The sequence below is a fragment of the Cyphellophora attinorum genome (genome assembly GCF_001299255.1).
Source record: "Cyphellophora attinorum strain CBS 131958 chromosome Unknown Contig7, whole genome shotgun sequence".
Classification (NCBI taxonomy): Eukaryota; Fungi; Ascomycota; class Eurotiomycetes; order Chaetothyriales; family Cyphellophoraceae; genus Cyphellophora; species Cyphellophora attinorum.
This window is the reverse complement of record NW_017253235.1, coordinates 626,797-653,267: the sequence shown is the minus strand read 5'-3', so window position 1 is coordinate 653,267 and position 26,471 is coordinate 626,797. Positions and strand designations below refer to the sequence as shown.

General features: G+C 53.2%; 9 protein-coding genes across 9 annotated transcripts; 4 read left to right on the top strand and 5 right to left on the bottom strand.

Annotated features, from left to right (window-relative positions):
* Window positions 1-2,022: 2,022 nt before the first annotated feature.
* Window positions 2,023-3,517, bottom strand: AB675_9722 (Acyl-coenzyme A thioesterase 9, mitochondrial; the record flags this gene model as incomplete). Its single annotated transcript, XM_018150284.1, has 2 exons — window positions 2,023-2,760; window positions 2,882-3,517. 2 exons carry the CDS (start codon window positions 3,515-3,517, stop codon window positions 2,023-2,025), a joined length of 1,374 nt encoding a protein of 457 aa, XP_018002476.1.
* Window positions 3,518-5,127: 1,610 nt separating this feature from the next.
* Window positions 5,128-6,255, top strand: AB675_9721 (uncharacterized protein; the record flags this gene model as incomplete). Its single annotated transcript, XM_018150283.1, has 1 exon — window positions 5,128-6,255. One exon carries the CDS (start codon window positions 5,128-5,130, stop codon window positions 6,253-6,255), a length of 1,128 nt encoding a protein of 375 aa, XP_018002363.1.
* Window positions 6,256-6,722: 467 nt separating this feature from the next.
* AB675_9720 (ER membrane protein complex subunit 1) lies at window positions 6,723-9,594 on the top strand (the record flags this gene model as incomplete). The annotated part of the gene is made up of 3 exons (XM_018150282.1): window positions 6,723-7,343; window positions 7,412-8,001; window positions 8,037-9,594. 3 exons carry the CDS (start codon window positions 6,723-6,725, stop codon window positions 9,592-9,594), a joined length of 2,769 nt encoding a protein of 922 aa, XP_018002582.1.
* A 1,745-nt stretch (window positions 9,595-11,339) lies between these two features.
* AB675_9719 (Beta-mannosyltransferase 1) lies at window positions 11,340-14,678 on the bottom strand (the record flags this gene model as incomplete). The annotated part of the gene is made up of 2 exons (XM_018150280.1): window positions 11,340-12,884; window positions 14,019-14,678. 2 exons carry the CDS (start codon window positions 14,676-14,678, stop codon window positions 11,340-11,342), a joined length of 2,205 nt encoding a protein of 734 aa, XP_018002296.1.
* Window positions 14,679-17,959: 3,281 nt separating this feature from the next.
* Window positions 17,960-19,655, bottom strand: AB675_9718 (putative amino-acid permease; the record flags this gene model as incomplete). Its single annotated transcript, XM_018150279.1, has 2 exons — window positions 17,960-19,446; window positions 19,499-19,655. 2 exons carry the CDS (start codon window positions 19,653-19,655, stop codon window positions 17,960-17,962), a joined length of 1,644 nt encoding a protein of 547 aa, XP_018002232.1.
* A 791-nt stretch (window positions 19,656-20,446) lies between these two features.
* AB675_9717 (uncharacterized protein) lies at window positions 20,447-21,372 on the bottom strand (the record flags this gene model as incomplete). Its single annotated transcript, XM_018150278.1, has 2 exons — window positions 20,447-21,226; window positions 21,280-21,372. 2 exons carry the CDS (start codon window positions 21,370-21,372, stop codon window positions 20,447-20,449), a joined length of 873 nt encoding a protein of 290 aa, XP_018002414.1.
* Window positions 21,373-21,939: 567 nt separating this feature from the next.
* Window positions 21,940-23,220, bottom strand: AB675_9716 (Protein FYV10; the record flags this gene model as incomplete). The annotated part of the gene is made up of 1 exon (XM_018150277.1): window positions 21,940-23,220. One exon carries the CDS (start codon window positions 23,218-23,220, stop codon window positions 21,940-21,942), a length of 1,281 nt encoding a protein of 426 aa, XP_018002393.1.
* A 284-nt stretch (window positions 23,221-23,504) lies between these two features.
* AB675_9715 (uncharacterized protein) lies at window positions 23,505-24,431 on the top strand (the record flags this gene model as incomplete). Its single annotated transcript, XM_018150276.1, has 1 exon — window positions 23,505-24,431. One exon carries the CDS (start codon window positions 23,505-23,507, stop codon window positions 24,429-24,431), a length of 927 nt encoding a protein of 308 aa, XP_018002515.1.
* A 776-nt stretch (window positions 24,432-25,207) lies between these two features.
* Window positions 25,208-26,197, top strand: AB675_9714 (Malate/(S)-sulfolactate dehydrogenase; the record flags this gene model as incomplete). Its single annotated transcript, XM_018150275.1, has 1 exon — window positions 25,208-26,197. One exon carries the CDS (start codon window positions 25,208-25,210, stop codon window positions 26,195-26,197), a length of 990 nt encoding a protein of 329 aa, XP_018002248.1.
* Window positions 26,198-26,471: the final 274 nt, after the last annotated feature.

Here is a 26,471-nt window from a genome sequence, read left to right as displayed (position 1 = left end):
TGTGGGCAAAAATGCGACGGCTTACCCTAATGATCCTGCCATGCCTGCCTCCCTGGTCGCCTGTGTACCCCGCAAGAGACGATATCGGCGGATCCTGCCTCGGAAATCTGGTAAGTATGCCAAACGGATACGGCTGTATTATGTGGTTAGCGCATCGACCCCAAAGTTCTGCTGCATCGCAGCCCCAGTTTCCCAGTGACGCCGCGCTTTTCTATCGTCAATGAGGAAATATTGAATGCCAAGTCGAACGTCAAGGCTGGCATAGTAATCAGAAACGGTTGGCAGCGACGCCCATTCCTAACCATTCACAGCAAAGGCAGCAACCAGTTGAGTGGCATATGATATCAACCTACCCGGCACGGTTGCTTTCGCTTCGCGATATGTAACACCCGTCGCCAACAAGGCTCTCGTTGCTAGGGGGCTGGGACCGTGCGGCTTTACATGCTCGATATGTACACCTTTCGTTCATGAAGGGTCTTTCTGCCGATCAGCTGTGATGCTTTGGCGCCTGTTGATTGTAACACTGAGCATCAGCCAAGCGATCTTCGGGAGAGGCATGAAGCTATAGGGGCCGTTCGATCTCTAGCTCTGAAAATACGGTCAGTGCATAATGAAATAGGTAACAATTCTAAAACAGGCATGGAAAGAGAACAGCCCTTGGCAAAATTTCAAGCAACGAGCCGCTACCAGGTCGAGTCAAGGAGCTCCCTGCACATATCACTCATCATTATAAACCCAGCGACGTTTCATCGGGGAGCGATAGTTCTTGTCAGTAGAGTTCAGATTTGCCCGCCCAAATACGAAGAAAAATTAGAGAATACGAAGCGCTTGACACATTCAGTAGGTCGGAACGTTGGCAGGGCTTAGTGCTGGCAAGGCGGTGGTTCGGCATTTGGTCCTTCCGTTGAGCTTGTCTTGCCTCTGGTATCGTTGTAGGGACGTTTAGCATCACTACTGGCATGCAACGCGTCCTCGTGTTGGAATATTTTATGCAGAAGCCGACTTAGAATCGCGGATTCGCGGCACGATCAGAGTGAGGTAATTCAACTGACTGAGAGATCCAAGCTTAACGGAAAATTGCTTGACATATCGCCTAAGGTTTTCGCTTGTTCGATAGGCGTCACGTTCTGCCGGCCACAGCGGAAGCTATTAGGAAACCGTACTTTACTGCGACGACAACGATACCTGTCGCCGCAGATCCATCATCGGAGAGTAATGATGCTATGGTACCCGCCTTCGTGAGGTCAGATCCTTGCGCGCGACGAGTATGATGTCGTTGTGCTACTGGGCCCTGCTCTGAAGACAAGCAGCTCCGGCAATGAACCATGTCCTCAGCAATGCCGCCACCGTTGCGAGGTGCTGAACTCGCATTACTTTTCAATCATATTTGGAATTCATTCTTGTCGCAAATGTCTCTCAGCGAGGCGATGTATGCGCTGCGCAGCATTTGCAGCTGCGCATGCATCTCCGTGGGCAACGACATCGGTCATCGGTTTTCGGCGCAGGGCGCCTTCCTTTTCCGTCATTGAGTCCACAAATCAAGTCATCGCCCACAGATCGCCCGGAATAAGGTCTCACGCTGTACCTTAGCACGATGCCTGATCGTAACTTCCGTTTGCCTGCAGATGACTAATAGTGCTCCACGAGCTCTATTCAGGTAGCAGGTACGAAGGCGTTGCGGCTTCCTGTGCGCTAGTCATGAAACAAGTACCGGCATAGAACAGTCCAGTGGCTAGCTCTGTGCTCGGGCCTTGCACCATGCCCTGGAAGGCTGCAGGTTAAACATCATCAATCTCTCGGACCGTCGATGCAGACGCCGAGTGGCACAGACTAAGACAGCGGAAGCATTCCACCACCTTTGCCATCGCCGCATCTAGCAGTGGTTCAGCATACCTCCACTGCGGACTGCTGGCTGGATTCGCTCGCAGATTGAGCTCTTTCAGCTTCCTCCGAGATGGACCCGCCGTGCGTGTCAAGGTGAGGCTGGTCATCGTGTGAACCCCGAGGACTGATAGCACAGGCTCACTCGGTCACGTTAGACTCGCCTGCCGCGCCCAATATGTGGCCGTCACCGGTTTTCGCCTCAGACACCAGCATGTTCGTTAGTCGTTGAGCTCGCCTCCTACCACCCACCCACATCATGAATTCTCCGTAGCTTTGCGGAAGAACGCTCACGTCTGCAGGTGACACAAACGTGTAGAAGAAAGTCCCGGTGGACTTCCGCTCGTTCTCGCCATGCTCAACATTTCGAACATGCGTTCGGACCATCACTTGGATGCGAGTGCCTCCGCTTGGCTCTGGCTCGCAGTATGTGACGTTGGCAGCTGTGTAGAGAACCGATCCAACGGGGACTGGGTTCTCGAATGTGGAGGGATCGAGATTCACGAAGCGCGGACGTGTGTGGGAGAATGCGGCAGCGCACGTGAAAGCCAGCTCGAACGCTATCTTTAGAAGATAGCCACCGAAAATCATAAAATGATGCCTGTTCCGATTTTGCGGCTGCATGATTTGGGTGGAGTGAATTCTAGAGGTTGACATAGAGAGAGCATTAGCCGGTCGTTTCGCCGGATTTCTGGCGTCGTCGTATGCGAGACCGTCTGACCACATCTTGTGAATGAGCGCAGATTCTTCCTCGTTCGGAGACTTTTGCATGATGTTGGAGGACTTCAGAGCTTTTTTGTTCCTGTAATTTTCTTCGCCTCGCGCGTACAGTGCGCGCTCAGCTGGCGTTGAGAGCGTCAGTGGTGCTATGTTAACAGGCTACATCCAATATTAGCACTCTACAGGTCTGAAGCCGGACAGTTAAAGGGAGCATAGGTCTTGTTGCGTGGGTGGCAGGCCCACATTGTAAGATAGGCAGGGGCTTGTTTTCCAGACTGACCTTCTTAGTTTGTGGATCTAGGGAGACCATCGTCATTGCACAAGTCATGAAGACGTCCTCCGGCCTGACTTGCTGGCCAGGACCTGGCGCTTTCGCTATCTGCAAAGTCACTTCCATGCTGGAGCGTCCTGTGGCAAATGTGACTTGACCCGAAAGCTCCAGATTACAGATTTCCTTCAGTGGGTTCTTGATGGTGATTCGGTCAACGGCAGCAGTCACAGTGGACACTCCTTCTCCAGTGTGTTTATAGGCCACAACCCCCGCCAGTGCGTCCAGGTCCATGAGCAGGGACCCCGTGCGAAGTTGACCAGAGTAGTTAGCATAAGTATCCAGCATCCAGGGGTCATCCTGCAGAGGCAGCACTATCCTCACGTAGCTATCTGACATTCTCTTGGGTGTCAGGTCTGGTTTAGGAGGGTCTTCTGGCCCAGCAGCTGACTGGGAGCCCGTCTCCTTGCTCCTGCGTAGAGCCTCAATCCAGGGCGTCCGCACCCGCATTTCTGTCAACTCTTTATAGACGCCATCAGTTGGACGTACGCCAGTGGCATGGAAGTAGCGAGTTCTTGGGACTTTGGGAGCACGGCTTCGCAGCTTGGACGCCAGTCTCGCCGGCATGGAACTGCGAGCAGCGGCCATGGTGTCTGGGAGTTGACTGGTCCCAGGCCTGGCTTTACTAGGAAGTCTGTAGCAAATCACGTAGTGACTGCTTCATTCGGTAGCCTTTTAGGGCGTGACATCGCATCAAGGCTCAAGACATAATGCGTAGGCCACAGGATGTTGAGCGTATGTATAGTCGATGTGATACACTAGGTGGATGTAGGTCAGAGGAGCCCAGCGCCCGCGACTGCCCGAGCTTCGGGCCAAGCCCGACTGTCCAAAACCCGCATTTACCCGTCTCCCTATCAATGTTGGAAGCTTCGATCCAACAACATTCATCAACGAAGTCCACCTCGCGGTGGTGTTCGGGTCCCTTCTCTTTCTGTGTTCGTCGTCGGACACTTACCGAGTGCCAGCCTGGCCAGATGAGACTTGTGATGGGCGTCCCCATGACTCGCCGCAGCCGCCTGTGGACATGAGCTCGAGAGATGTACAGGTAAATCTTGGAAATGCGAAATTGAGCCACCTTCAGGCAGGTCTTTCTGTGTCCTGTGCAGCGGATGCTTCGCTGCAGTCTGGGAATGATGTCTTGAGCCTGAGCTCTGCTATCAATGCGGATGGGTTCACAAGCAGTGAAATATGGCTACGGGTTGCCGAGCCTATTCGCTTCTCTCTCGAGCTCAAAGACTATGATTGTCTCGAAGATAATGCTTCATCCGACATCAGCTTGCAGCAAACATTGGTTGAGTTCCTGCAGTCGTCCGTTGTGAGTACACAGCCCCTTGTCAAGAATACACTGATATGAATAGTTCTGGGCTCAGTCCAACCTATGTGTCCAAGCGATTCACGTGAGTACTAATACAGACCTTTTTCATCACCTACGCTACGTCTTTGATGTATTCTTGAAGCCAGCCAGCATCAATGTGTGCGCGCGCCCCGGTCAACGTAAAGAATCACCGAAAGGCATCTGGACAATCAACGATGTTTCTCCGCCAGCAAGTCTGCCAACCGCCCAATTGCAGGCCGTTCGCCTGGAGATGCATCTTCGCTCAGCGCAAGCAGAACCCCTTGACGGCGACCACTTTGATGGAGAGAAACATCGACCACTCGATGGCTCATGCTTCGGTACCGAGACTAAGAGCTTGGAAGTGCCTGAAAAGCGGAACAACGGACGCTCCGCGAGCACGGACGATATCAGACTTATTAAGCTAGAATTGATCGAAGGGGTGTGCAAGCAGTTCTGCTTTGGCTCACAGACTCGCTCTGATAAGCAAACAACTTGGCAGGAGTGCTTCGAGCACAGCTTGTGCAGTGCGTTCCCTGCCGCATTTTCGAGCATTTACCTGAAGCTCGTGATCGAAAGAGCACAACTCGCGCCCTCAATCCAAAGAAGCAGGTCGACTTTTGTTCAGCGTCGTGCATCTCGCGGGACAGACAGCGCGGCAAGAACTTCCAGCAACGCTCCGAGCCACAGCATAGAAGCTGGTTTGCCCACGGGGCACTCACAATCCGTTGTCTCGCACGACACGCAGATCTGGCTATGCATACTGGCGGCGGCCGCGAAGTCCTGTATGGTCGATGACCACCCTCGAGATTCTCTGACAATTCGAGATTCTGCATCAGGTCACTCTGAGCTCCGTCGAGCAGCCATGAGCTCAAACAACAATGATTTTGCGACTCAGTCGGACAATTCTGGGTCGGTCCAATCAGTCATCGAGTCGTTCTGCGATCTCGAACAGATTGGTGCAGCAGACAGAGACGCCAGCGAGCACCAACATCTGATCACTGAAACGCTGAATGGATCACTGTCTCTGGCAAACGACCAGCGAAGATTTGACACGTGCTTTGAAAGCCTTTCAGAGGAGGTATGTGGAGGGGTGCCTTTTCTCCGAGTTGGCGTTGATGATTTGCCATGCAGCACACTCATCAGTACCGTCAGCAGTCAAAGCTCGGTCGCTCAATCAGAAATACCAGCTAAGCAAATGAGAGCGGGCTTGGGCGAAAGCTCCGAAAGGTTGCCTGCTAAGGACGAATGGGAAATGCAGATAAGCGGATGTCAGCGGCTGAGTCAGAGCTCAGGCAGTACCGCATCGTCAGAACTACTCACCATTGTTGAAAGTTGCCCAGAGCAGCATAACAACTCATCGTTCACATCACTCGAACGCTACTTGGAAGAATCACAATTCTTGGATCTCAGCGGTCACAACACCTCGGAGACACTGGAGTCTACGGGCGAGGACTTGTCGACTACGGATCTATCGAATTATCTAGAATCTGGTCCTTCTACACCCGAGCTGCTTGAAGAACAAGAGATTGGCGGCGAACACAAGTGTATATTTGAAGCACACAGCACTAGAACGTTCAGTGCCTTGCAGAACATGCCGGAATCCACGTCGTTGAGGATGGCGACACACTCAACTCCTGTCACACCACATCGGTCGCGCAGATCGTCAATACTAAGCTTCGGAAGCATACGGAGGAGCAATTCTTCGAATTCGACAGACAACGACGACTTGCGTAACTCAGAGCTCAACACATTCAGCCTCCACTCGGGATCGTTCACGCCACCCACAGATGCCAGGCCATGTGAGCGGCGGAGCTCTCTTCTACGGCGGCTTACACGGACATCCGCAAAGTCTGCCAACGACAAACTGGGGACGAAAGTACCTAGTGGATGCAGGCCACAGGACCGAGACTTTGAGGTCAAGCGGAGGAAGACTCTGGACGACTACTTGGTTGCAGATGATCAGGACGACGAGGACATGCTCTTATTTTAAGCATTCTTTGCGCGAACCGGTCTTGCAGTCGACACTGGGCAAGGTGTCAAGTGAGACATTGGAGGGAGTTCGCAGAAACCTCTAGAGGTTGCAGAGGACGAGGATCATCCAGACTGATTGGCGTTGACGGTCCTGTTGGAACAAAAGTTTGTTATAGTGTATCCTTTCAGCGGCAACAGAACGCCACTATATTCGAGAATTTGTCTCTTTGAGAGACGCTATCATCACTTTTGCCGGTTCAAGACCATCATGTATTGGGGACATGATTGCCCGGCTTTGAGCGACATGCGGTGTCTACCGCGACTTCGATGTTGCCAGATGTTACTCGCATAGGTAGAAATGGCAAGGCTCTGCCACAGCCTTGGCGTGGTCGGTTGGCTGCCACCAGAATACATAGAAAGAACAAGTGATAATCAACGAACAGCACTCTTTCCACACATACCCTCGGGCCCTTTCACGCGGCAATTATGAGATTGCAGCCTGCAGTATGGTTGCTGACCGTACTGCTGCACACAACATCTGCTATCTTCTCCGATGATGCCTTCGTAGTGGACTATCATCACGCACTCGTTGGTACTCCCCAGTCCCACGCAACACTATTCCACAAGCCGCAGTCATCCTCGAATGCCTCACTCATATACACAATCTCCGACAAGCACGTACTCGCTGCGATCAATCCAAAGGATGGAACTGTACTATGGCGGCAAGTGCTCGAGTCGGAATCGAAGCATGAGCACAGCTACCTGGCCGTTGGCGAAAGAGATGGTCAGATAGTTAGTGGATATGGCACCACAGTCAGCTCCTGGGATGCGCTGGACGGCAAGTTAAGATGGCAGTACGACGTGGAAGCCGGATCAGTGGTCAAAGGTCTACAGCTCGTGCCTTCTGCAGACTCGATCAACACAGATGCGCAAGACGTCGTAGCGGTCGCAGGAGGAGAATCTGGACCGTCGGTCGTCCGTCTCGCAGGCGATGGCAGCGGCAGGAGATGGATCCACCAAGATTCTAGCTCAAAGGGCGACTCTGAGGTAACAGTAGCGGCAACGACGGGTTCCATATTCTACATTGTGAAGTCGAAGGGTATCCTGGTTGGCGAGAAAGCACGATTGCTCATCTCGATCTGTCAACGGGCAAAGAGAAGACTCATTACTCCGAGACGATCGATTCTGATTCGCTTGTTGGCGGCGCTCAACTTGTTGCCGGATCATGCACCGGCGCCCCATTCGTGGTTTCTGCCGAGAAACCATACAAGACAATCAGATTCAACCTTCTCGGGAGTAGCAAGCAGACGTCCTTGACACTAGAGGATAAAGCGGGCGAGATCCTGTCGTTGAAAGTACTTACGCCTTGTGGAGAGCAGGCTCCACCACACTTCTTGATCCATGCTCAGACTGGTACTAAGCAGTGGGCTGAGATATATCACATCGACGGCAAGACAGGCGAAGCCAAGAGAGCATATTCTCTGCCAGCCACAGCGGAAAGCAGCGCTTTCGCGTTGCAAAGCTCTGGCTCGGATGCCTACGTTGTAAGGACGACCGATACAGAGATTACTCTCTACTCCAGCTCTTCTCACGGCGAATTGGGCCGCTGGAAACGCCAGATCGCTACGCTGTCTGCCTCGTCATCGATTGGTCCGGAATTCGTTGCTGCCGAAGTAGTCAGTGGCGCGAAAGGATATGCTGTGAGAGTGGCAGAGATTGGCAAGGATGGATCTCTGTCCCTCCTTCGAAATGGCGAGTTGCAATGGTCCCGTCCGGAGCAATTGGCGTATGCCACCCTAGGAGCTGGATTGATGCTCCGTCCCAGAGTGCACTGATCGACGAACTCGAGACGGAAGCATTTGCTTCTCCGGTAACTGCATATACGCACAGGCTACGCCGCCATTTCCAGGACCTACAAAGCCTCCCGCAATTCGTCACAGGACTAGTCAAGAACTTGATCGCGGCGCCTACGGCTGGTGTCACTGACGCAAGACGAAGATTGGTCGGTGAGAGAACAGTCGTGCTTGCTACGACCAAGAACGAACTCATCGCGGTAGATGCGAGCAGCGCTGGGTCCGTAACGTGGCAGACTGATCTGAAGCCCCACATACCAGCGAGTGTCGGTTTTGTTCATCTGGCCGCTTCTGACGGCAAAATTACGGTCTATCTCTCCGACGGATCACTTGCCGTTGTCGATGCAGCCACAGGTGTGTTCATCGAGTTCTTGCAGGGCACCGTGCCTGCTAGCAGAATCGTTGAAGTCCCCTCTTCTGGTGCTCCTGTCATAGCCAAAGTGGATGCCAATGGCAAGCCGCATCTAGCGTCCGACTTTGCGCCGGCCGTTGGTACCGAAGGCAACATTGTTGTCACACTCAGCGAGGCTGGCAGCGCGTTTGGCTGGACCGTGGGCAAAGACGTCCGCCGCACCTGGACCTTGCAAGCAAGGAATGGTGAGAAATTTGTCTCTGCTGTATCTAGGCCACACAAAGATGCCGTGGCCTCTATCGGCAAAGTACTTGGTGACCGCTCTGTGCTCTACAAGTATGTCTCACCAAATCTAGCTGTGCTCACTTCAGCATCAGCTACGACATTCTCTCTGTACCTGATCGATGCAGTGACTGGATCGACTCTCTACACCACCTCTCACTCTGGTGGCTTCAACAGGGCTTCACCATCAGTCGTTCTGTCAGAAAACTGGTTTGCGTACTCTTTCAGCTCGCAGGATCCGGATACATTGGCTTTGAATACACAACTGATCATTGCCGAGTTGTACGAATCGGCTAATCCGAACGACAGAGGTGCGCTAGCGGCTCAGACCAACTACTCTTCATACTCGCCATCGGCCGGCACTCTGCCTCATGTCATCACCCAGTCATTCACCGTGTCGGAGCCGTTGACCCATCTTGCAGTCACACAAACTTCACAGGGCATCACAACCCGCCAGCTGTTGGCAGTTCTTGCGAACTCGAACGGCATAGCGTCCATTCCGAGGGAGATCTTGAATGCACGGCGGCCAGTAGATCGAGATCCCACGAACAACGAGAAAGAGGAGGGTCTTTTCAGATACAACCCTATCTTGGAGCTGGAGCCTAGAAACCTGCTCAGCCATAGCCGAGAAGTTTTAGGCGTCAAGGAAATCATCACCTCGGACTCGCTGCTGGAATCCACCAGCTTGGTATTTGCCTACGGACATGATGTCTTTGGCACGAGTGTCACACCTAGTGGCGCATTCGACATCCTCGGCAAGGGCTTCAATAGGATCCAATTGTTGTTGACAATTGTTGCCTTGTTCGGCGGTGTGAGTTTGGTACGGCCACTTGTCACCAAGAAAAAGGTAGAGGCCGGTTGGAAAGCGTAAGGGAACTTTCATTGGCTGAGTACCTCTGGACACTGGATAGACATAGAAGCACCATCGATCGCTTCGAGACTGAGAGACTCGCTTTGCGACTTCCGAAGAACAACATCGGTCTCAGCTCCCGCCAACATTTCCGTAGCCTCGACGGGCGCCAGATTGTGCCCCAGCCTCATCGTTGAAGGACCCTCGAATATGGCCACCACACCATCTAAATGCTTCAAGGACGTCAACGAAATAGCAGCACCACCACATACAAAACATCTAGCACGACTCGATATTCTTCCCACAGAACTCAGACTGCAAATCTTCAGCCACTTTCTGCCAGCCAATAGCATTCTCTGCGAGGTGCGCACAGCGCAATTCCACTTCGGCGACGACCAGACACGGAGCGCTTTCCACGAGACCGTCACTATACAGCTTGTGTGCCGCCTATTCCATAACGAGATGAAAGGACGACTTCAATTCCGTCTCGAGATTCGTCGCTGGTCTTCTGTGCTCAACTTCCAGGCCCAATTTCCGAGTTTGGCGTCGGACGCTATGAAAAGTCTAATGGTGGAGTGCACAATATCTCAAGACGGGTTAGCGAAGGCTTTGGCTGCTCTAACACATTGGAAGGCTTGGGGCTCTGTCACGTATCTCAAATACCGTATCACGAACGGGAGGCCACGTCGGAACAAGTGCGTTAGGAAAGATCTGCTGCAAGTGCTTGAGGATTTTGAGGTGGAAAGACCCTCATCGCACAGAGGGGTTTCAAGTGATGGTAAAGGGATGAATGGAAATGGTGGCAAGGGCGCAGAAGGCTTGCTACTTGGAGCAGCAAATGCACGGACAATTGTAAAGAGCACATGAAAGACAACGTGATCCACCCGAACTCAGTGTGGATGAGAAGTGCAATGCATGAGTAGACCCGTGTCAAGCAATGTGATAGACCCAGAGCCGGTTGACAGCCTTGCAGTGCGGTACTTGCCACTAAGATGAATATTAGCGAAGCGCGCACTCCTTGAAAATATATTCGAGACTTTGAGCCGACCGGATGACTAATATCGGACAACAGAATCTTTGGGCAGCAGAGACCGCTGACCATCGCTACTAAAACTGTTGATCGACGTCGAGAAGACAAGACAGTGCAACACTTGCATGGCACAGAGTCAGAAGTTTGGCACGGAATTCAGTCTGACTGGGGACGGGAGCTTGGGCGAGACCGGATGACAGGCGCTCGAGGTGCCTCCAAACCGGTTGACAGCCCTTTGCACGAGCGACTTCCTCTCCTAGATCTCATGGAAGTATCGGCAGCAGGAGCACATCAAATCGCACCCTTCCATCAGTATTGCTCGACGACGCCACAAGTGGCAGGTGCGTGGCTTAGCACCTTCCACAACTACCCGACTCGTCGACCGGCAGGTACGTCGGTCAGTACCTTCCTCAACTGCTCATCTTGTCAACCGGCAGGTGCGTCGGTCGGCACCTTCCTCAACTGCTCATCCTGTCAACCGGCAGGTGCGTCGATCGGCAATTGCCTCACCTACTCGTCTTGTCAACCGGCTAGGGCAGAGCTATAAGTCAGACCGGATGACGCCCGTCCGCCCCTCCATGGCACCCACATCCCCTTGCCTGAGCCATGCGTTCATACCTCACGCATTCTTCCCACCAAGACCTGCTGCACATCGGAAGTCATTCGTGCTTGACAACAGTCCTTCGAACTTGAAAGTGATTTCATGTATATTCCTCTACGCATGCAATGCAAAAGACTACTCCTTCTCCTCCCCCTTCTCCTCCTCCTCTTCATATTTTTCCTTGTGTTTCTCATGATCCCCTCTATATCCCACCACCTCACCTTTGTCATTATGCACAGGCACTCTGTCCCTCTGCGCATCCGCCACCCACCCAGTCAGATGCGCATCCTGCCTCGCCGACAGAATCGAGCACTCGAGCAAATCTGAACTCTTCTTGTGCATCAGTTCCCCATCCTTCCACGTCTCGTTCTTCAGGGTACCTTCTCCGTAGACCGCCTCCTGAATGATCGGCAGTCCCAGAACTAGATCTAAGAAGCCACGCACACGCAGAATCTGCACGGAGGCGTCATCCACCGACATGGTGAGCGTGAGGATATCGTGGCTGGGCCGGCTATCCCAGTGTGCAATACTGTTCGGTAGCATAATGCGTCCTTTGACGCACGGATCCTCATCAGGCGCCAGATCGATGACTGCATTCCCAAAATCCGTCGGCGCGCTGATATACGCGATATGGAAGGCGCCATTGATGCGAACCATGACGAGAAATTCGGGTCGGTAGAAGCGGGTCAGTCCGCAGGTCTTGTCGATGGTTGTGCGTGGGAAGGCGGCCCATGCCTGGACTTGGTTCTTAGAGAAGGATGACTCGGGGAGTGGTATCGGGACGAAGTTCGTGCCGCCGCGCATGAGGCTATCGTTGTTGTCGGTGCGGTCTTCCGGGTAGACGTGCTCGCAGAGGCCGGTCTTAAGGTGGCAGCGCGCGATGGTCAGTGGGTCGAAGGTGTGTACGAAGTGCAAATACTCGTTAGGCTGTCGCTTGTTGGATTTAGGGTCATCTGATGGAACAAAGAAGGGTGCCCAATTCTTCTCGGTTCCTCTCCTGCCGGAGTCTGTGAATTTGGCGACTGTACTTGTTCCGGAGAATGGCCGGTATAGATACATGGCGCGATTCCACTCGAATTCTTTCTTGATACTGTTGTATAGAATGACGGGCTCTGCGCCATCTACACCCTCCTCGATGATTATTCTAGGGTCTTCAGGGCCGTAGAAGATGCCGCCTCGGTCGTAGTCGGCGTCGACGTCGAATATGGTCGGGAATGTGAAGGTCTGTCCGCCCCATTGGATCGAATGTCCGTCCAGGTGGTTCCAGTCTTCATCGTAGAGCTGGCCGCGGAGCCAGCTCATGAAAGGCCAATCGATGTTATTTCGCTCATGGAACAGGACACGTGTCACCACGAAATACACCTGCTGATCCGGCAGCCATACTGATGAGCCGGACAGCCGTGCCCAGGCCTTGTGCACCTTGCGCTGCTCCTCCTCTGGCGCGTCTGCATACTTCTTATACTCATCAACCACGAGAGGGTGCGAGCCAACCGCGGCGGCGATCTGGGGAAGGTCGTCGTACAGAAATTTGCTCTGCTGGACTGAGATCGTTGATTCTCGACGTAGTTGCTTGCATGTCTCCTTCCCAGCCTGGCCGCTATTCGCAAAGCCGGCGAACGGCAAGTGGGTGAAGGCACCCCATTCGGTGGAGTTGGCGGGATTCCTCGAGCGAGGCAGGCGCTACACGCATAGGTTAGATGTATTCAGGTTCTTCGCATTGATTCCCAATCGTACCTCGTCGTCTCGTATTGATGGTGGTTCAAACCAATATGATGTCGTCAAATAATGAATCAGCACGAGAGAAAATACTGCTGTCAGCAATATCCTCGTCCATCTGTGCGTGCCAACGAGCATGGTAGGCCCCGGTGTCTCATGGCACAGGTTTTCAGAGCACACAATACAGCGGCATTTTCAAAAATCACAGAAAACACGTCGAGAAAATAGGTAGGTACAAACCGCAGGCGCCGCAGGTGGACATGACAGCCAGGAGGCTATATTAGCCTCCATCTCAGGGCTGGCGGCGCTGAAAAGATAGCGGAAGGTCACGACTCGCAAGTGGCCAAATCTCGAAAGAAGGCCCAGGTCAAGGTGGGGCGTGCTCGCGCAAGATGAGATGAGATGGGGGTGATACGCGACAAACATGAGCAAAGCATAAGCAAAGGCTGCAAAGCACAACAACGGCCTGGAAGGGTGTCGCGCGCACATGGTTTAATGTAGCTGAGTGGCCACATCCAGAAGTAAGATAGCCGTTGAAGTCTCGAAGGTCGTCCAAGAAAATTTCTGGGCTAAGATTAAAAAGATAACATCAAATTAGACTTATCGGAGCCCACACGTACTTTGAGATCTCTGAAGAAGGTTTGCCTTTTGAACTCTCTCTACAGGCCTACGCGTCCGAAAAACTTGTGCTGAATCATTACTTCAATAATACCACAAAGCTCGCCGCATTATGATTGCCGCACTTCATAAAGGAATCCACAGGCATGGTCGTTTGCTCCTTTACCTGTAGGGGCCGTCATACGTAAGCGACACCCCGGGAGCAAGACGAGATTAGAAGCTCGACCTGTTGAGGTTGGATTTCGACCGAGCCCTGGGCCCTCCAGCTGAACCTAATCCAGTAAGGGACACAACACCATCACCACACCCTTCACCCACCCACTCGGGTATGCAAACCTTTTGGAAACCTCGAATATGCAAACCTTTCTAAACAATGAACATTCCTTCCCCGGAAAACCCTCTCAACACACCACCTGGCGACCTGGAGTAAAGACATCAATTGCAAATCCATCCCCACTTCTTGAGAAAATCCCTACTAACAGACCAATCCCCCGGTTCCCACCCAACACCCCCTTCCCTGATCCGGAAACAGTCCATGTTGAAGCAATCACACAGGAATTCCTCGTCGTTGAATTCCAACTGCATCCTGATCATATTATCCCTCCAACTAGGAAACGGAAACCGATCAATCCAGGGTAAGTGCACCACTTCCATCTGCAGCTTCGTTGGCTGGAGCGCAGGCGGCGCATTTGGCGCTGGTGGCGATCTCTGAGGCACCACAGTCGCGCACGTCAAGCCAAGAATCATGCCGTTATTGAACATTGCCTGATATACAGTGACTGGCACCTGACGTGCAATTTTGCCGTTGGTCGGGCTGTGGAAGATTGAATATACTGCGGATGTCAGAGGCGTGCGCTCAGGCGAGTTGATGACTTCCTTCAGAAAGGCTTTCGAAGCCTCTACATGGCGCTTCTTCAGCGCTGACGGGTATGCCGGTTGCAGATCTGATCCTGACGAGCAATAAGCGTCTGCGTCCGCTGCGCTGCTGTCTGAGCTTTTCGAAGACCTGATCGATGGCGCAGCGGCCGTGGCCTTGAGCCGTCTACGGCGAGCTCGTTGCGCCAGACGATCTTGAATCTGTTTCCTCTGCTTTGGGTCTCTTATGTCATGCCAGCAGTCTTCTTGTGCGGTCTTTGTCATCCTGTCCCGTCAGAAGAGAGCACCTGAATCAAGCAGCATGAGCAGAGCATCTGGTACCTCGGGTCACTTTTTGACCAAAGAGCTTGCATTATTCAGCCGGAATAAAGTTGCTCCGACTTTTCCCGGTCTCACGTTATGAGCTCGACCAACATAAGCCAGGACCTCGACTGCCTGACTTGCCACGACAGGCACCTGCAAAGAAGCAGCATTCTTGAAGACTCGGGAAGCCGATCGCGGAACCATGCAACGACCAGCTCTCAGATTGTTGCACATTCATTTACTGAACCGAGTACAAGCCGTCACTAAGCAATGGTGCAGGTGATTCCAGCGCGCCCGGGCTCGATCGCGATCGCTGTTTAGGCAGCACAGCTGGTGTGCCATTGCTTGTGCTGCCATCTTCCTTTAGCTGACTAGGGAATTCGACAGAGTGCCCAAAGATAAGGGTACTTGTGTCTCCATGCGTTAGAGCTACCGGAATGGAGACGACCAAGAATGCCACATTGATGGCCAGGGCCATTGTGACTCCCTGGCGAGGCGACCTGGATGCTTCTGTAGGACGTCACGATGGCTTTTGTGGTGGCTTGTATTTCTTGTTGTCCATGTATATTTGCTCGTAGTTCCTCACTTTGGACACTTTCAAGAATGAGTGTCGCACCAGAATATCTATTTACCATGTTACTGCGTTCTTGATGGCCACTATACAAGTTCTTAGCACCTCCAGCTACCATAAACGTGCTAGTGACACATAGTTGCTTCAGCTGGGTGGCTATACTGGCAGTTTCAGGTCGCTTAGGATCTGTGCAGCACGACGCTTACGAGCTCTCGCCTAAATGCTTCTTCGAAAGCTTAGCTGCCAGACCGTGAGCAAGAATGACCGAAGAATGACGCCGTAACTGCCTCTTCCGGCTAGTTTGCGAGCCAAGTGAATCTGGTGCGAGGGTTCCTTTGGTCGCCGTCCGACCTGTTTGTCAGCTTAGGAAGTTGGTATTTCAGGAATGGCTTGAAATAAGGCTGAAGTCGGCCATGAGCTCGAGCCGCTGCGGTATGGACTTCGTAGACCAGTGCAGAGATGGTTGGCGGTGAGTCGCTCGGTTGTCGGACTTGCAAGCAGCGACGGATCAAGGTTAGGACTGGAATCATTTCAAAAGATATTGGCTGATGCTGGGGATCTAGTGTGACGAGCGGGTACCGATATGCGTTCGATGTGAGAAAAGCAAACGCCATTGCTCCGGCCCAGAATCACGCTTTCGATTCTACTATGGGACTTCGGCTCAGAAAGCTGGAATTGAGATCGCGATTCGAGAGTCATCAACCGACAGCCCACGCGAAGATGACTTGTACAACGTAACTCAACTCGGACGCGGGAGAGTTCCGCGGTCGCAGACTCTGCCCACAGCAGTGCCCGACAGTCCCATAGAGTCTTCCAGGAAACTGCTGATACAAATCTTGGCATGCGAGAAGCCTTCACGTGGCTGGACGCTGCAGCAGCTTGGGCCATACTTTAGCAAAGTCCCTTCCCGACTTGGTTGCAATCCGGCTCTGGATGCCGTCACAGGATGCTTGATCGCCTCGTACGCTCGCCGTTACCTGCCACACTTGGTCCCGAAGATAAGGGCATCCTGTGAATTCATTGCGTATGGCGAAGCAATTCAAGCTCTCCGCAACGCGGTCCAAGATGTGTACGTGCAAGAGTGTGAGAACACCCTCTGTGCGTCATTGTCTTTGTTTCTGTACGAGTTTTTTCTGCAGAAGCCGTCCTTGCATTGCATAACGCTGGCTGGTGGCGTTTCTAGCATCTTTGAAGCATGGGGACCATCAAGGATCACGTCGGATTTTGCCCTGTCACTATTCGACTCCCACTACAAGACCATGATCTCACACGCAATGCTATTCGGAAAGGACTGCTTTCTTGGCGAGGCTGGCTGGGTGGACGTGTTTACCAAATGTCCAAGTGTAGAGGCCGATGATCGAGAGTTGTGGCCAGCTCTGGCTCGAATATGCAACTTTCTTCAGACAGTCCGTCAAGTCCAGGCACGCGATTGTTACCAGTGTACAGACGTGGTCGCAGAAGGCCGTCGCCTTCGGAAGACTGCCTTACTGCTGGAGAGTTCGATCTCGAAACGCTTATCAAGGCCCGAAGTCTTTGAACTTGCACCAGAGTTGTACTCAGGGCCGCCGCCAAAGGTCGAAGGTGGCGCGATATGTACAAAACATACGCACGAGCTGATCGAAGTGCTGGTATATGCTCGGTCTGCCGTGCTCATGGTCGACGGAGCGCTCCAGCGGCTAGGCGAAACCGACGGCGAGATGTTGAGCGAACAGTGTTCGCTTACAGAGTGGCTGTGCGCAACGATGCCGGTTGCCTTTCGTCTGGGTGCAGGAAAGGGCTCGTTTAATACCGTTTCTGGCGCAGCAGCTTTCGGCTTGAGCTCAGAGAGGCAGCGGAAACTTATTGCCACGTATTGTGCGTGTCTGATCGGTAAGGGAGCACGGCCGGAAGATCTCACGCATGAGCAATTCCTCAGCTCTTATCGTGGACTGTGCAACATGAATGATGTTATGACTGGAGGACGTGTCTCTGGACTGCCGTGGAATAGAAACGGCTGACGTGCTGGGCGTGTGGAGTATGAGGTAAATGCCAGCACGGTCAGACGAATCTTGTAATGCCCGATATGTTGCTCGTCAGTAGGCAGTCGACCGCCAGGGGCAGGCTTACGAAGTTCCAACGATGAGTCATGGGCAGTTGGATCATCGACAGCGCTCAGAAGCGATGAGTCGGCATCAACGAAAGACTGAGTAACAAAGCACTGAGGGTAGCAAGAGAGAACAATTGGAGAAGGAGCTAAGGTCTGTCAAGACGTGGAGAAGAAATGGTTGCAGAAGGCAGAAAGGTCGATCAAGATATGGAGGACGAATAATTGCAGAGAGAGCGACAGTATTCACGCTAGAAGGAAGGAACAACCGCGGCGAACAAACATGAGGCAGGCAGGGCTGATGAAAAGTCGCCAACAAAAGAAGGAACGATCCAGCGAAAGAGGAAGAACGTACGAGCAGGAGTACCGATTGAGCAGCTGCAAGGTGATAGCATGACATCAGATCCGAGTATGCGAACATAGTAGTGTGCGGGCGGGCTCTCAGTGCTGCGGATTGACAAAACTTAGAATAATGGACGCAACATGAAGCGGGCAGTAAGTTGAGAACTTGTGAAGTAGGGGGACATCTCGCATTCAGCGGTCACGAATGACCGAGGTGTATCTCTGTATCATCTTCTGCACTCCAGTCTAGAAGAAAGCTGTCAAGAACCTGACGACAGGATTGCGCTTCTTCTCCGGCTCCAAAGTAGCCTGGATTGAACCCCGACGGATACCACTCGTAACATCCATGTCCGCCGCACTGACATACAGCTTCCAATCCTTGGCATACACCTTCCAGAAGAGGTAGCACGCAAGGATGAGCGGCGCAGCGAGGTAGTTGCTGAAAAAGACTTCCGCATCTGGGCTGCCGCCAAGAGGCCAGACAGAGGTGTAGAAGGTGGCAATCAGGGCGAGAATGCACAAGCTCAGGCCAATCCACGAGCCAATGACACCGAACTGTGCCTGGAACGGCAGCTGGTCCAAGGTGTAGCCATGCGCCTTCCAGCCTGCGCGGAAGCGGATGTGGGCGAGGTTGATTGAGAGCCAAACAAAGAAGAAGCACAGGCCGGAGAGCGCAAGGAGCCAGTTGAAGATGACTCCTGCCTCGGCGGCCTCGCCAAGGTATCCGAGAAGACCGAAGGCTAGCTGGAGGATGACACAGTAGATTGGACGGCCGTGCTTGTCGACGTGGGCGAAGAAACGTGGTGCCATGCCCTTGGTGGCGAGAGCTTGGATGGTGCGGGAGGAGCCGTAGGTGCAAGAGTTGGCGACGGAGATGACGGAGACCGTGATGACAGCGTTGAACACGCTGGGAAGACCCTTGACACCGGCTTCCTGAATGGCAAGGACGAAGGGAGAGGCCTTAGTATTGGCACCGGAAGCACCCATGAGGCTCTCATTATCCGAAGGCAGGATGATCCCAACAATGAGAAGAGAGACGATGTAGAAGAAAGCGATACGCCAGAAGACTTGCTTGGTCGCCTTGGGAAGGGCCTTTTGTGGCTCAGCAGCCTCAGCAGCAGCAAGGCCGACAAGCTCGGTACCTCCGAAGGCAAAGGCGGCGGTGACGAAGACAGAGCAGAAGCCCTTGAAGCCGTTCTTGAATGCACCGGGATCCTTCCAGTAACGGAAGCCGATGTAGCCGCGGTCGTCGCCTGGAATGCCACCAGTGTTGACGATGATACCGAAGATGATGAAGCCCAGACACGCGCAAATCTTGATGACTGACAGGACGAACTCGACCTCGCCATATCCTCGGACACCAAAGATGTTGACGGCAGTGAGGAAGACGAGGAAGACCGTGACCCAGACAGCCATGTGGATATCATCCCGCCAGAATTCGATCGTGATGGAGGCAGCGATGAGCTCGAACGGTAGGACAGTCAACCAGGAGATCGCGTAGTTCCAGCCAACGGCGAAGCCGAGCGACGGAGAGACAAAGCGGCAAATGTAGGTGAAAAAGGCGCCATTGACAGGATACAGCACAGCCATCTCGCCCAAAGCTTGCATCGTCATCAGCAGCATTATGCCGACGATGCCGAAGCCTATCAGCACGGCGGCGGGACCTCCGCGGTAGAGAGCACCACCAGAGCCGACGAAGAGACCAGCACCGATGGAACCGCCAATGGCAATCACTACAGTCATGTTAGCCACGTTGTGACACAGCACCAGCGTTGTAAATCTTACTCTGCATATGGCGAGACTTCAGCTTCTGGTGAAGTGGTCGGACGCCATCTTCTGGTTGCTGCTCATCAGCATATGTCACATCGTTGGCGAGCTTGTTCTGTCGGGCCTCGAGGTCGACACCGTGGACATCGTTTCCGGAGAATCCTTTCTCTGCCATGGCTGCTGTGGGCTGTCAGGCTCTGGACAAGGAAAGAATGTCGATGGTGCAGCCGCACTGAATATGAAACGACAGAAGTCGGACGAGAATGAAGTAGGGCAATATTCTAGAAGCGAGGGAATGTAGCAGGTATTAAATGCTTCTGAGATCTCGGTGAAAGCGTGAGACAGAGGCTGGATCTCGGTTGCATGCGTTGGAACTCGCTATCGACTGACAACAACCACTAGTCTGGCCCTTGAACCATGTGGCGATCCTTCACTTGCACCCTGTAGTCGATAAATCGACCGGTGCAAGCGAGTGGCGGAACGTCCGATTACAATCACTGGCCATAGTGAATGCGCCAAGGCGGTACTGCGATAGTCTATCATGGCGGAAAAGCGAATGGTACTTTGCAAGACCGCGACAGGCCGGTTGAGTTAGCGATTAGGGTCGCCGCAGTGGTTGCATGGTCCGTGGCCAAGCGAACAGAAGAGGATGCAATCATCAAGGAAGTCGATGCTGGCCCAATCGCATGCGCTCAGAAGCCCGATTTGAGTTGTTCTGGAAGAAAAAAGTGCTTCTTGGTGCCTCCGCCGCTGCACGTTAATGCGACACTGATATCGCGAACCCCGGACGTTATGCTTGAGCTGCGCCAATCCGACGCCAGCAACGAACAGATCTGTGCGAGGGTCCTTCCGCTGCCAGGAGGGGCCTCGTATCTCTCCCGGGCCATGCTTTCCTCTTGCAGAGGAATGCCCAGAAAAGATCGGGCCTGGCCTCCTGTGGCCGCTGATAACTTCCTCGGCATCGCCTTAGCGTAGTCTTGGGTTGCTTCGAGCTCTTTGCGCTTGCTTTGCGCGAGCTTCCAGCTGAAGCTTGCTGCTTTGCCCAGCCAGAACGATTATTGCCAATTGCATGGTGGCTTTCTTGATGTTGCGAGCAACAGTGTTAAGTTCCGAGGATGACCTCCTCGAGTATCCTTTCATAGTCGCGCTGCGATAAGAGTCCTGAAGCTGGTTAGCCACAAGGTTCTCCAAGACCCTAGAACAGAAGGTGAAAACTCGCATGTAGATATTCCACATCAGGCCTATACAGCTAAAGAACAGGATTCGGCGATGCACCGGCACCAGAGCGAAGCTGATGAAATTCGCTATCGGCCAGACTTTGTAACCAGCAAAAATTATTGGAAAGGTTTCCGTCAGCAGATTGAGTTTGATCTTCGACCAGGACTGTCCTCTGAAGATCCCAAAGATAACGAGAAAAGCACAGGTGTTAGCCAACGCGCCCAGAGTGATGCTGTCGAGAAACCACTTAATCATCGTGTTCTTGAGGTTCAGCTTGCCGATGGTACGCCGATTGCGGTTGAGTCGTGCTGGCCACCATTTCGATCCAGCAGTACGTTGATCGTGGTCTTCGGTCTCCGGCCGTTTCAGATGAATGTCGTGTAGCGGTAAGGTGGTGGGCTCCAGGTACTCCGTTCGGGCGGGAAAGTGTCTATCAAGGAACTCTTGCCACCGGTAGTTGGGTGGAGCGGTGCAAATATGCAGGCAGAAGAAACGAAGAACATCGACGACATTGAGCTTGAATGCATGCTATAGGCAGGTTGTCAGCATGTCCTTCCACCATGAGTCTCGCTTCGACTGACATTCGCAATTCTTGCGTCGAGATACTGCCCGAGAATATTGGAGATGGCCGCCAGTAATGAGCCCTGCAGCACAGCTGCTAACATCGGCCCCATCGCGCGATGTGGCCACAAGGCCGACTGTCGAAGGTATGATCGATCATTTACCGCATCGTAGTTGCTTGTACAACAGATCGGATTGAATGTTGTACTGTGCTGGCTGGGAAAGTGATGGGCTTGGGTGCGAATCTGAAGCCTGAAGGTCTCGCCTTGCAGGTCAGGGTCGGGGCCAGTGCCGAGGGCATCTTTTACCTGTAGCCAAGCCCTTGCATATCATTCCAACACCAGGTTGACTAGAGCAGCTGTTCTACTCCTAGATATCGGAGTTCGTTGCAGTCGACTCAGCAGAGCAAAGAAGCACCCAAAGAGGACTGAGCGAGGCTCACATGGGATGTAGTCGTAATTAGCTATGAATGTGCTCATTTGGATCACTGTCTAGGTACTCCATCCTTTGCGCCCTTCGCGCAATTCGCACAGCAATCCGAATTGGGATGCTACCAGCTAGACCACAAACAGCCTACATGCCATTTCAAGTCCCATCAAGCGCTGTCTTGTATGTTCTATGTCATGAATCATGTCTCGTGTGGCCGTCGACGAATGCGACCGCCCATAGTCCTGGACCTCTCAAGTAATAAACGCTATTCTACACTGTGTCCACCCAAACTTTTCTCCTGTGGTTGGATCCGTAACTTCTCCATCAACTCCGATGTCTATCAGGCTAGCATTAGGATCTCCTGAAGCCATCAACAGCTTCTGCTGAAGTTCTTCCAGCCTCTGTCGGCCATAGATGCGTCCGTTTGGCAACATGATGGGGTTATCATCGACCTTGCTGACGGTGTGGTGTGCGTATGGGACGTGCTTCGCGAGATCGTTCAGCTCCACCGAGCATATTGGGCATAGCGATGTGTTCGTTGCCATCTTCGCATGTCCCGGTGTACTGCTAGATGTGGGATTGAATGCTGAATGACATGCAGGTGTCTTGAGCGCTGACAGCCCGGCCGAAAGGGCAACGTGCAGCAGCGGCTGTTGTGGCAGACTAAGCATCGAGTGGTGGGTCTCGATGAAGACTTGGGAAAGGTACGTCCATCTTCTGGCGCTGAAGAATGATTTATATGGCTCTGTCTCGGTTTCGGGTGATTGTGCAAGCAAACCTGCTGCCTCCATGAGAGCGCCAGGTCGAGTCTCCTGCTGAGGCGAGAGGTGGACAGTGGCGTGTTCTCGTGCTTCTATGATCTTGTTCGCCCTGACCAGCTCGATAAATTGCTGCAAGTGTAGCTCGTATTCGAGAGGTGTAGTCTTCATCGGCGCCTTAACCAGCTTTCTTAGAGGAATGCGGTTATTGCTGACCCATGAGAGTGCTGGCTTTATCTCTCCTCGATCGAGTGATGCGGCAACTTTGTGGCAGGCCGCGAAGACGTCCATGTCGATCAGGTGTGATATTTGCTTCTTCTCCGTCAGAGCTTGGGCCGTCTTCGAATAGCCCGAACGAAGCAAGTAGTCCACCGTCAGACGATCCAGCCTCGTTCGTGACCACTGGTCATGCGTTGGATTCGAGAGTGGCGGGACCTCGTGTAGCTCCTGTACGTGCTTCATCCGCTTCGACGTATGCTCATGCAGTGTCTCCTCTTCCGCATGGAGCGTGTCCAGCTTCCTCTTGAACGTCTGCATTTGCGCAATCATGGCATCTAGAGCTTCCACCGTCTGTTCCGGAGTATGTCTGGAGTTGAGCGAGGCATTGGCGGCATCTTTGAGTGCATTTGGGATTGACCCTTTCTCATACTCTATATATCGTTGCGTGTTCTTGAAGTTGGCTTTGACCAGCTCGAAGGGGAGCCGTAGTAATGGTTGTTCGAGAAGAATATGGCCTTCCGCAGCACCGTCTGACGAGCCTGCTTCAGGAGCCATCGGTCAGCGTCGTGGAAACACGACAGCACCAGCGACTGAAAGTCCCTATTCGATAAGCGACCTTCAATGATGTGAGCATAAGAAGATATGCCAGGCGACAGTGACAGCAGTCGGAATGGATCTACGTACTAGGTCCTGTCTCCAGACTTGAGTCCACCCCGCATGGAAAGGTGCCAAGACTACAACGCCTCCGTGTTACATGCCTTTAAACCCTGGGAGCTCAGCTGAATGTGCTGTTATCCGTAGCTATCAATCCGTTGTCTACTCGTCAAGTCATGCCTGCAATGTCAGCGACGCCTATACTGGATGCGCTCGAGCGTGATGGATACGTAGTTGTTCCTAATCTCCTTGGCAAATACATGCTCCTTGCTCAAAAGGCTGCTAGTAAGTACGTTACAGACAAAGCCCGCGCCGGCAAGTGGCCTTTCATTCGGACAGTAGGCAAGCAATACCCTCCGTGGCCAACGTGGGAGAAAAGTGAGGATCACTACAACATATGGGGCGTGCAACATCTCTTGCATCCAGATATGGGCGTCAGGGATACCTTTGCTGAGCTGTACTTCTCGGATGAGATTCTGGACGTGGTAAAGGAGCTTGTCGGACTGAAAGACGACCCTGAAGCGGACGACAAACTCGTCATGGAGCTCTTCAATCTGCTCGTATCCCCATCAGAGAATGAAGACTTTGAGCTTTGTTGGCACCGAGATGACATACGGCCTGACGTCAGTACCGAGGAAGAGCAACGGCTGCTGGACGAGAAGAGCCCAAATGGCCATCAGTTGCACGCTCAGTATAATGTTGCGCTCTTTGACGATGCCTCGCTCATCGTCGTTCCGGGAAGTCACAAGCGTGTGCGGACAGAGGCAGAACGGAACATAGGTCCAAATGAGGACTTGCCCAACCAGCTTGTTGTCGAGTTGAACTCAGGCGATGCTGTGTTCTACAACAGTAACATCCTTCACCGAGGGACGTACGAAGGTATCCAATACGGTCCAGAGCTCGGTCGCATGACATTACATGGCTCTGTTGGACTCGCTGGCCATGGTACAGAGCGTGCTCGACAGGTTTTGCAGCATGCAGTTGGTGACTGGGTCGATAGGGCCGAGTTCACGACAATAGAAGGTCCGAGAGGCGTTCGAGCGGAAGCTATGCGGAAACGATTAATGGCAATGGGAAAGGGCAATGAACTCGGCTATTCATTACAAGGTTGACGTAGCCGGAGCAGCAAACACCGTACGTTTGTACAACACTCGAGGTCCGCCGGATGAAAATGCTATGGCGTAACGAGCCCTTGAAGCTTCGTCTAGTCCTGCGCGGCCTTATCGGCATCCTGATACATGAAGACTGCTACCATTAGCTCGTACAAGCCTTTTCGCCGAAGCCAGTGCCGAATCAGCAAACCTTACACTCGACCGGTACACTAAGACCAATAAGCGCTTCCCTCTGGAACTCAGGAAGCGCCATGTGGCAGGCTAGAACCACAAAAGCCTCTTACTCAAGCCGCTTTGCCGGAGAGAACAATAGATCTGGCAGCAAGATCGTAAAACTCTACCAATCAGCATTCTGTCCTCCAGGCATAACTGGAGTTGCCTCGTTGCCTTCTGGAGTAAACTCTACCCAGTTGCGGCTGTTCAGGTTGCGTCACTGCAAAACACGTGGTGTAATTGATCAAGTCTGATCTCCGCACTCTTTCGTCCCCATCTCCAGAGGTTCGTGAACAACCATCCTGCATAATGTGTGGTATATCGCGCCCGCAACGTAACCCACATCTCCTTCTCCACGACTGGGCCTCGTGGAGAATTGGGGAAGCGGTACTCGCGATGGAGAAAGCACGAGCTAAGTACCTCGTTAAAGTGGTATCTGCTGTCTACTTATGTCTTCTACGTGTAACGATATCCTAAAGGGCACAGTATACCACCTCGCTCCGACATAGACGGGAACAGTCGAGGCACTCTTGCCTTTTCAGCATACGGGACTGGCCCCCACAATGAAGATCTCAACAGAAGACGGACACAATCTCGTCTCCTCCGCCCTACAGAAAATTGGGTACACGCCCGAGTCCACCAAGATCATCGCCGACCATCTCATAGACAGCGAGCTCCGCGGCTACGGCGTCGCAGGACTCGCACGTGCTCTCAGTATCGCTGACCGCCTCGCCGGCAAGCCACCCGCTCAGACAACGAAGACCACCCGCTCGGCACCCGCTACGGCTCAAATCGACGGCCAGGACACGTTGGGCTACCTTGTCGCATATGAGGCAACCCAGGTCGCTATCGCCAAGGCAAAGTCAAATGGTGTATCCGCCGTAGGCGCTTCAGGGACGTGGTATACGGGCATGCTGTCCTACTACGCCGAGATGGCGGCCAAGGAGGATCTTGTGGCCATCATAGCCAGCAACTGTACCGCGTGGGTTGCACCGGAAGGAGGCTACCGACCTATCTTCGGCACGAACCCTTGGTGTGTTGGCTTCCCTACAGGCGACGGTCAGCCACCAGTGATCTACGATATTGGCACAAGCAAGATCCTTCACGCAGATGTACTCCTCGCGAATCGTTTGGGCCGCGAGCTGCCGCCCGATAGCGTGTTCGACAAGGACGGCAACGACACTGTCAGCCCGCAAGATGCGCTGAGCGGCGCATTGAAGGTGTGGGGAGGGCACAGAGGGAGCGGCTTGGCGATCACGGTGCAGTTGTTGGGTGTCATGGCGGGCAGTGCGGCTTTCCCACCCGATCTGGCTGGCTTTGGTTATATGATTGTGATGGTGGACCCAGCACAGTTCAGGCCGATAGAGGAGTTCAAGGCTGAAGTTGATGCATTTTCAAAGGCTATGAGGGAAGGTCCAGCGCTGGACAAGGGGAAGAAGTTGCGGATGCCTTTCGAGAGGAGCTTTGGGATCCGAGAGGAGGGACGCAACAGGGGAGAGTTCGAAGTCGAAGATGGCGTTGTGGAGAGGTTGAAGAAACTCATTGATGGGTGAGTCCGGGGCGGCTGGTCGTGTCGTTGTAGAAAGACTGTCGGCAGCTGGGTGCCATTCATGAAGAGAGCGTGGGATACATGAAGCATAGTGACCGTCCACCGCCTTCCTGGGTGTCCTCCCTGTAGTGTACTCACCATACGAAAGCCATGGATTGCACACTCAAAAAGCAAATGGGCAATTCCTGCCCCACCTAACATTTGACCTCGGCATCAGCTTGCCCCTCCATTCCTCTCTCGAGTCCTACGCATGCGCGACCACTTCAAGTCCTTCAGCC